The sequence below is a fragment of the Aotus nancymaae genome, unplaced genomic scaffold, assembly GCF_030222135.1.
Source record: "Aotus nancymaae isolate 86718 unplaced genomic scaffold, 86718_ANA_hifiasm-v0.15.2.pri h1tg000040l, whole genome shotgun sequence".
Classification (NCBI taxonomy): domain Eukaryota; kingdom Metazoa; phylum Chordata; class Mammalia; order Primates; family Aotidae; genus Aotus; species Aotus nancymaae.
This window is the reverse complement of record NW_026988454.1, coordinates 118,621,303-118,630,341: the sequence shown is the minus strand read 5'-3', so window position 1 is coordinate 118,630,341 and position 9,039 is coordinate 118,621,303. Positions and strand designations below refer to the sequence as shown.

The 9,039-nt window shown below is 51.6% G+C and overlaps 1 protein-coding gene across 10 annotated transcripts in view; it reads left to right on the top strand.

Moving 5' to 3' along the window:
* Window positions 1-335: 335 nt before the first annotated feature.
* The window catches only part of ABCC10 (ATP binding cassette subfamily C member 10), a 22,101-nt gene continuing 13,397 nt past the window's right edge, over window positions 336-9,039 (top strand). For 8 of the 10 annotated variants that reach the window (XM_064361016.1, XM_012448702.2, XM_012448706.2 and 5 more), the window contains exons 1-6: window positions 384-469; window positions 683-857; window positions 4,450-5,668; window positions 6,928-7,155; window positions 8,062-8,218; window positions 8,446-8,555. In XM_064361016.1, coding sequence (XP_064217086.1) covers window positions 697-857; window positions 4,450-5,668; window positions 6,928-7,155; window positions 8,062-8,218; window positions 8,446-8,555 — 1,875 coding nt within the window. In that variant the 5' untranslated portion in view covers window positions 384-469; window positions 683-696. Of the gene's footprint in view, window positions 529-682; window positions 858-4,449; window positions 5,669-6,927; window positions 7,156-8,061; window positions 8,219-8,445; window positions 8,556-9,039 lie in introns of all 10 variants that reach the window. The other 2 variants (XM_012448703.2, XM_064361015.1) reach the window with 2 other exon arrangements.

Genomic DNA, 9,039 nt, shown 5'->3' with positions numbered 1-9,039 from the left:
GGACTACCGGCTCGGGCTACCGTGCGCGGCTCCCCACCTCTTTAGAAACTGCAGATTACAATGCTTGTGCCAACTAGTAGGCTTACACAGTTGGGAGCGAATACTCCACGTGAGAGGTTATAAATGACGTTGCACTAAAGATCGATCCTTACACAAGTCAGGACACAAAAGCGTGCCGAAACGCAACTGTGCAACTGCACCAGCAAGCCTGCGTACAAAGGAGATCCGAAGCATTGAGCAGTGCGCATGCGTGCAGCTACCTGCGTATGGGAGTGGGGAAAGCGCCGGCTAGGTCTGCCAGCCTCTAGGGGGCGCCAGTCGGCGAAGGTCTAGCACCCCAGCCGGGCGGTAGTTTTTTTTGCATACACCAGTACCCAGGATATCGGAATCCGGTGCACTGCAGCTTCTTCAGGTTTGAGGTTCCGGATGCCCGGGGGCGGAGAACGGGAGGGGAAAGACTGATGGCAAGGTGGGTACCCAGCGTCCAGAAATACGCCAGGGAAACCTCCTCCCTTTCTACCCCTGAAGGTACCGCGAGAATGGGCGGGTTCTGGCTTCGGGGCGGAAGCGACGGGAGGCCCTGGTTCCAGGGCGGGGCCAGAGGCGGGGGGGACCCGGCTGGGAAGCTCAGGCAAAGCCGGCTGATACCCTGCACCCCCTTCACCCTCGTCTTTCTCTTCAGGTGAGGAGGCGTCCATGGAACGACTTCTGGTCCAGCTGTGCGGTAGCAGCGCAGCTTGGCCGCTCCCGCTGTGGGAGGGGGACACCACAGGCCACTGCTTCACTCAGCTGGTGCTCAGCGCCCTGCCCCACGCGCTCCTCGCCGTGCTCAGTGCCTGCTACTTGGGCACCCCGAGGTGGGTAGAGACGGGCGCAAGGTATCTGTCCGGGTGTGCCTGCACGCCTCACCTGCAACCTATATCTTCCGTCAGTGTCACCGGAATAGCGAGGTCTCTGGAGTAAGGCAGAAGCAGAATAAAATCTGAGCGTTACTACTTAGCAGCAATGTGACTGTTCTTGGGCAAGTACCTGCCTTCTCTGAGTCTCGTTGTTGGGAGGTTTAAATGAAATAATGAATTTAAGCATATAGTGTAGTACCTGGCATGTTTTTAAAGGTCCAATGAGTGTCAGAAATCATCAGAATTGTCAATTTTCAGCTACCCAGACTCAGCTGTCATGAATTGGAGGCTAAGTTGGGTGAACAATGCTTTCAGCCAAAAGGGATGACGTGTTTAAGTTGTAGGGTCAGTTTCTCACCGCTTCAATCCATGAAACCTTAGTGTTTCCAGATTAAGAAAAGCATAGGTAGTCTCCGCTGAAGAGGAAGCAGTAGGTAGACAAGAAGAGCAAAGTCAAACATTAAGCCCTCCCCAGTTAGGGCTATAAGGTGTGGGTACTAAACTCACCTTGATTTTGTATTTAGTTCTTGTATGGCTAGAGATGACTAAAGTTAGTCTCATTCTGGCTGCTGAGAAGACAGGAGGGCAGTCTTGATCACTGCCTTTGGGAGTTCCTAGTCTGATGGGGGAAAGTATCCCTATCAGAGAGATCTTTCTTACTTTCTCATTAGACTGAGTTTCCAAAAAAACTGTGCCAATTTTTAATAGCTACTGCTCTGAGAAGGCTGTGACTGTCTTTGCTAGGTGATTAAACCCTTCTAGACTTTTGTCTTCATGTAAGAAACAAATCAGGATTCCTCCCAGACCAAGCAGATCCACAGTGTCTTCTATCCAAGGAAGGGATTCATCAGCCCCCTGAGAAAGCAAGAAAGACCATCGTGTAATCAGTAGAAATTGTGCCTCACTTCACTTATCAGCCTTGTGTGTGTTGCTAAGAAGGGTTAGAGAGATCCAGAATCTAAGATAGGAAAGGACCTCAGAAGGCTTTACTTCGAGACTCACTGCTCACTGTGCTGATGAGGAAAGTGAGATTCAAAGAGGAAAAGAGACTTGCCCAAGGGGTGATGAGACTGGTTGATGGCCGACTTGGGGCCAATTTATGCTTCCAAGGGCCCAGTGTTCTTTGTTGGGTCCCCACATCTTAGGATATATAATTCTTTTTTTTTCTTTTCCTTCTTTCTTTCTTTCTTTTTTTGAGACAGGGTCTCCCTCTGTTGCCCAGGCTGAAGTACAGTGGTCCAATCACAGTTCACTGCAGCCTTGACCTCCTGGGCTCAAGCAGCCTCCCACCTCAGCCTTCTGAGTTGCTAGGGCCAGAAGCACATGGCACCATGCCTGGCTAATTTTTTTAAAAAATGTTTAATAGGCCGGGTGCAGTGGCTCAAGCCTGTAATCTCAGCACTGTGGGAGGCTGAAACAGGTGGATCAGTGGAGGTCACGAGTTTGAAACCAGCCTGGCCAACATAATGAAACCCTGTCTCTACTAAAAATTAGCCAGGCGTGGTGGCACACGCCTGCAATCCCAGCTACTCAGGAGGCTGAGGCAGGAGAATCACTTGAACCCAGGAGGCGGAAGTTGCAGTGAGCCCAGATTGTGCCACTGCACTCCAGCCAGGGTGACAGAATGAGACTTTGTTTTAAAAAAAAAAAATTAGCTGGGCATGGTTGTGTGCACCTGTAGTCCCAGTTACTTGGGAGGCTGAGGCACAGAATTGCTTGAACTCAGGAGGCGGGGTTGCAGTGAGACAAGATTGCAACACTGCACTCCAGCCTGGGTGACAAAGCAAGACTCTGTCTCAAAAAAAAAAAAAAGAAATCTCGTCTCAAAAAGAAGAAAAATCACCATCTTGGCCAGGCTAGTCTTGAACTCCTGACCCCATGATACACCCGTCTCAGCCTCCCAAAGTGCTGAGATTACAGGCGTGAGCCACCATGCCCAGCCCAGAAATAATTACTAAAGGCTGATTTTTATTCCCATCTAAACCCCTGCAGATAACTGCTATCAGATGGACTTTTTAGAAAACCCAAGCATTTTAAATTAAACTTTTTTAGTAACCCAGCCCTCCCAACAAAGGGTGTAACAGATTCAGTCCTCTTTTTGTATGAACCTTCAGGGCATTCTGACATTCACTGCTGCAGATGGGTTTTCCTGTATTTCATTCTTTTTTTTGATGGAGTCTCGCTCTGTCGCCCAGGCTGGAGTGCAGTGGCATGATCTTGGCTCACTGTAACCTCTGTCTCCCAGGTTCAAGCGATTCTTGTGCCTCAGCATTCCAGAGTACCTGGGATTACAGGTGCCTGCTACCACATCCAGCTAATTTTTTTTTTTTTTTGAGACGGAGTTTCACTCTTGTTACCCAGGCTGGAGTGCAATGGTGCGATCTCGGCTCACCGCAACCTCCGCCTCCTGGGTTCAGGCAATTCTTATGCCTCAGCCTCCTGAGTAGCTGGGATTACAGGCACGCGCCACCATGCCCAGCTAATTTTTTGTATTAGTAGAGACGAGGTTTTACCATGTTGACCAGGATGGTCTCGATCTCTTGACCTCGTGATCCACCCGCTTCGGCCTCCCAAAGTGCTGGGATTACAGGCACGCGCCACCATGCCCAGCTAATTTTTATATTTTTAGTAGAGACGGGTTTCACCATGTTGGCCAGGCTGGTCTCAAACTCCTGACCTCGTGATCTGCCCACCTCGGCCTCCCAAAGTGCTGGATTATAGGTGTGAGCCACTGTACCCAGCCTGGATTTTTTTTTTTTTTTTTTAGATTCATGAGGCATATGTGCTTGTTTGTTATTATACATGGATATACTGTGTGATGCTGAAGTTTGAGCTTCTAATACTCCCATCACCCAAGTAGCAAACAGTACCCTGGGGTTTTTTTCCCCTAATCTTCATGTTAGGTACAACCTTACCTAAAAATTGTTAATGTCTGTGGTTAAAAAAAGAAGAAGAATCAGAAATGGTGTGGCTAGTTTAGAAAATGAGTTTGGGCCGGGTGCGGTGGCTCACGCCTGTAATCCCAGCACTTTGGGAGGCCGAGGTGGGTGGATCACGAGGTCAAGAGATCGAGACCATCCTGGTCAACATGGTGAAACCCTGTCTCTACTCAAAATACAGAAAATTAGCTGGGCATGGTGGCGCATGCCTGTAATCCCAGCTACTCAGGAGACTGAGGCAGGAGAATTGCCTGAAACCAGGAGGCGGAGGTTGTGGTGAGCCGAGATCGTGCCATTGCACTCCAGCCTGGGTAACAAGAGCGAAACTCCGTCTCAAAAAAAAAAAAAAAAAAGAAAAAGAAAAAGAAAAAGAAAATGAGTTTGGTTCAAGTGGCCACTTAGCTCAGTTGGTCAGAAAATGAGTTAGGTTCATCTGGGAAGACTTCCTAGGAGAAAAGACCCTGAGTTCCAAGGTAAAGTGAGGTAGGGATAAGATGTGCAAGGCAGCAAGGGAGTTGATTCCTTAGGTAAGTGAATTCTTGGAGGTGAGGGGTATGTCTGGGTCTTGAGTCAGCCACAATGTGCCTCTTTTTCTTCCCCCTTGTCCCCAGGAGTCCAGATTACATCCTACCCTGCAGTCCTGGATGGCGCCTCCGACTTGCAGCTTCCTTCCTGCTTTCCATCTTCCCGCTACTTGACCTCCTTCCAGTTGCTTTGCCACCAGGGGCAGGCCCAGGACCCATAGGGCTAGAGGTGTTGACAGGGTGTGTGGCAGCTGTGGCCTGGATCAGCCACAGCCTGGCCCTGTGGGTGTTGGCCCATTCCCCTCTTGGCCACTCCCGGGGTCCCCTGGCCTTGGCTCTGGTAGCCTTGCTGCCAGCTCCCGCCCTAGTGCTGACCGTGTTGTGGCATTGCCAGCGAGGCACACTTCTGCCCCCACTTCTCCCAGGGCCCGTGGCCCGTCTATGCCTGCTCATCCTGCAGCTGGCTGCACTCTTGGCCTATGCACTGGGATGGGTAGCTCCTGGGGGACCACGAGAACCCTGGGCTCAGGAGCCCCTCCTGCCTGAGGATCAAGAACCCGAGGTAGCTGAAGATGGGGAGAGTTGGTTGTCACGCTTTTCCTATGCCTGGCTGGCACCCTTGCTGGCCCGTGGGGCCTGTGGAGAGCTCCAGCAGCCTCAGGACATTTGCCACCTCCCCCACAGGCTGCATCCAACCTACCTGGCCCGTGTCTTCCAGGCACACTGGCAGGAGGGGGCCCGGCTGTGGAGGGCCTTGTATGGGGCCTTTGGACAGTGCTATCTGGCACTTGGACTGCTGAAGCTGGTGGGGACCATGCTGGGATTCTCAGGGCCCCTGTTGCTTTCCCTACTGGTGGGCTTCCTGGAAGAGGGGCAGGAGCCGCTGAGCCAGGGCCTGCTGTATGCTCTGGGGCTTGCTGGTGGGGCTGTGCTGGGTGCGGTGCTACAGAATCAGTATGGGTATGAGGTACGTAAGGTAGCACTTCAGGCACGGGGGGCTGTGCTGAACATCCTGTACCGCAAGGCTTTACAGCTGGGGCCCAGCCGCCCTCCTGTTGGGGAGGCCCTGAACCTACTAGGCACTGACTCTGAACGACTGCTTAACTTTGCTGGGAGCTTCCATGAAGCCTGGGGCCTGCCCCTGCAGCTGGCCATCACCCTCTACCTGTTGTACCAGCAGGTAGGTGTGGCCTTTGTGGGTGGTCTGATCTTGGCACTGCTGCTAGTACCTGTCAACAAAGTGATCGCCACCCGCATCATGGCCAGCAACCAGGAAATGCTACAACACAAGGATGCACGGGTTAAGGTAAGGGGCTACTTGGGGTCCCTCAGCTATCTGGAGGCCCACCAGCCCAGGGCCCCAGGACTTCCCATGCACATCACCAGAGGGAGTGAGGGTGATCTCGAAGTTAAGAGCTGAGACTGGAGAAAGATAGACCTGGGTTCAAATCCTGACTCTACACTTAATAGTTCAGTCACTTCAGACAAGTCACTTAACCTATTGGGCTTCCCCTTCATCGTCTGTAAAAGGAGAATAATAGTAGCTCACCTCGTAGAGTTGTTGTAAGGATCACATGAGAGAATGCTTACCATAGTGCTAAGTCACAAAGTCAGCTCTAAATATGTGTGACCACCCTGGGAAGTCATCTCCCTGGCACCAAACAGGTTTTTAGGGCCAGAGCTGAGACCCAAGTCTCCCACCTCCTTGTCTGGGGCACAGGCCACCCCATGGCTGCATGTAGAGAGGCCTAGGAGAACCTTAGCTGCCTCTCTGGGTAGACTGTGGGGAAGGGAATAGGTCACTTTCCTGCTTGGGCCAACTCTAGGTATTAAGGTTTGGCTGAATCAGTTCTGGCTTCTGCAGTGATGGTGGGCACCTTCACAAAGGGAATGGCAGTCCTGGGGATTCATACAGCATAGTTGTTGACCCTTAGTGGAATAGCGCGGAGTGCTTCTGGAGGAAAGGGAGGTTGTTAGATAGTTACGGCATGAGGCCTTCTCTGCTACCTGTGACAGCTACAGACAAGGTCTCCAAGAAGTTTTGGCCCTTGCCCGTCTTGCCTGGGCCCATTAGCCTGTTTGACCCTGGGCTGTGGTGTGGCCTCTTATGCCTGTGTACTCCTACAGGAATAGTTTATGTACCACTCAAGCCATAGGCCAGGACTGGGGCCAGTCTCCAAAGCCCACATCTTTTGGTTTTGGGAGATAGCCCTTTGTCCCTCATCTAATGGGAGAAGTGCTTTTACTCCACTGTGGTGACCTGGCTGCACCTGCCACCACTTCTCCCAGGAAGGAAAGGAGTTCCAGCTCCAGCTTGTTCCCAGCTGGAACAAATAGAGAAGTAAAAGAGACTGGGAGGGGAAGCAACCCAGGGCTGAAAAGGATTTGAGGGGCAGGGTTTCAGAAAGGACTGAAGGTGAGGAAGAAAACCAGGACTAGGGCAGTGCAGAGTATCTGGGAGCTTGGAGTACTGGACATTCTTCCTGGACCCTGGGGAAAGCTTGGCAGAGAAGACACATGAGCAGTGCCCCCACTTCACACTGCTCCCTTGTCTCCTTTCCCTAGCTTGTCACAGAGCTGCTGAGTGGCATTCGGGTCATCAAGTTCTGCGGGTGGGAGCAGGCACTGGGGGCCCGAGTAGAGGCCTGCCGCGCTCGAGAGCTGGGGCGACTCCGGGTCATCAAATACCTGGATGCAGCCTGCGTATACCTGTGGGCTGCCCTGCCGGTTGTCATCTCCATCGTCATCTTCATCACCTATGTCCTCATAGGGCATCAGCTCACTGCCACCAAGGTGAGGACCAGGAAGGAAAATAACTGGCATCAAGGAGACGTCAGCGAAGTGGAGACATGGCTTGGGCCCTCAGTGCTGGCTGAGGAGGGAGGGATCCCTGACTGCCTCATCTCCCAAGGGAAAACTGAAGGAACCTTTTCTGGGGGCCTTAGATATATAACCTTCCCCTCTGTGAAGGAATTCATTTCCTTCCTCTCCTCTATCTTTCACTCCAACTTCTAGTCAGTTCCAGGCTTGGGGTTAGATCTCTTTATCCTCATTGTAATGGCCTTGGGGAAAAAAAAATCTATAATCCAATACTGGGTCTAGCCAAGGCCAGGTGATGTTGCTACTTGGAAATTCTAAAAAAGTCTCAAAATGAGCTAGGCCTGCCCACTTATAAAGGTGCAGCCTTGGCTGGGTGTGGTGGCTCACACCTGTAATTCCAGCACTTTGGGAAGCCAAGGCGGGTGGATCACCTGAGGTCAGGAGTTCAAGACCAGCCTGACATGGTGAAACCCCATCTCTACTAAAAATACAAAACTTAACCAGGTGTGGTGGTGCATGCCTGTCATCCCAGCTACTTGGGAGGCTGAGGCAGGAGAATCACTTGAACCCTGGAGGCAGAGGTTGCAGTCAGCCGAGATTGTGCCACTGCACTCCAGCCTAGGTGACAAAGCAAGACTCCATCTTAAAAAAAAAAAAAAAAAAAAAGATGCAACCTGGATCCCTGGAGGAACACTGGAATTTCTAGGATTCTTGAAGTGGCCATCTCTGCCATGTCTGAACTCAGGATTGGCCAGCCAGCCCTTCAGTTCTGTTGTTGCCTGGTTCTTCCCTCCATAGACCTGTCCATAGGGCTTTCCATAGAGCAGGCCCTTAGATAACTCCTGGGGCTGGGCTATATCCTGCTCCCATCTCACTCAGGTGTTCACGGCCCTGGCACTGGTACGAATGCTCATTCTTCCTCTCAACAACTTCCCTTGGGTGATCAATGGCCTCCTGGAGGCCAAAGTGTCCTTGGACCGGATCCAGCATTTCCTCGACCTTCCAAACCACAACCCCAAGGCCTACTACAGCCCAGGTAATGAGAAGCTAGTGGGCAGAACCTGGTACAGGGTGAAGAGGGGAGTGGAGCCACTTGGGTGCTGTGCATAGATGTCACCAAGAGGGGTAGAGATAGTGGAATCCAAAACTCAGACTCAGCTCTGGGCAGGTAGATACGGGGCTAGCAAGTCAATTACATGATTTACCCTCTACAGGCAGATTGTGGTAGATTAGGAGCCCAAGTCAAGTGGCTTCTCTGTTCAGATCCCCCCACAGAGCCATCTACAATATTGGAGCTGCATGGAGCCTTGTTCTCTTGGGACCCAGTTGGAACCAGCCAGGAGACCTTCATCAGTCATCTCGAAGTGAAAAAGGTTTGTTGGACAGACACCCTGGGAGAGTCCTCAGACTAACGGGAGAGATGAAAACTCGTGACAGAGAAGCAGTGACCGAGCCAGTCATAGCTGATGGCTCTGCAGCTCTAATTGCTACAGGAGGGAGAGGCTTTTGGTGAGCAGATTCTAATCCATGAGGAGATGACATTTCATTTCTGAATCTCAGAATAGTTGTACCTCTCTCTGGTCTTTAGACAGCTTGTATCCAATCCAGACCAAGGGGTGTGTTTGTCTCTCCATGTCCCTCAGAAGCTGCAGCATTCAGAACAGGCCCTGTGGCTTATCTAGCATCTCCCCAACATTGGGGATCTGGGGGAGGGGCCAAGCAAGCACGTCCAAGAAATATTTTGCAAATGGGAATCCTCTCTTTAGCTTGGTGAAAAGCAATCACACCCTGTGACTCACGCTATAGCATACAAAGAACTTAAAATGGGGCATTCCTGGCAAGAAGCCAACTCTTGTT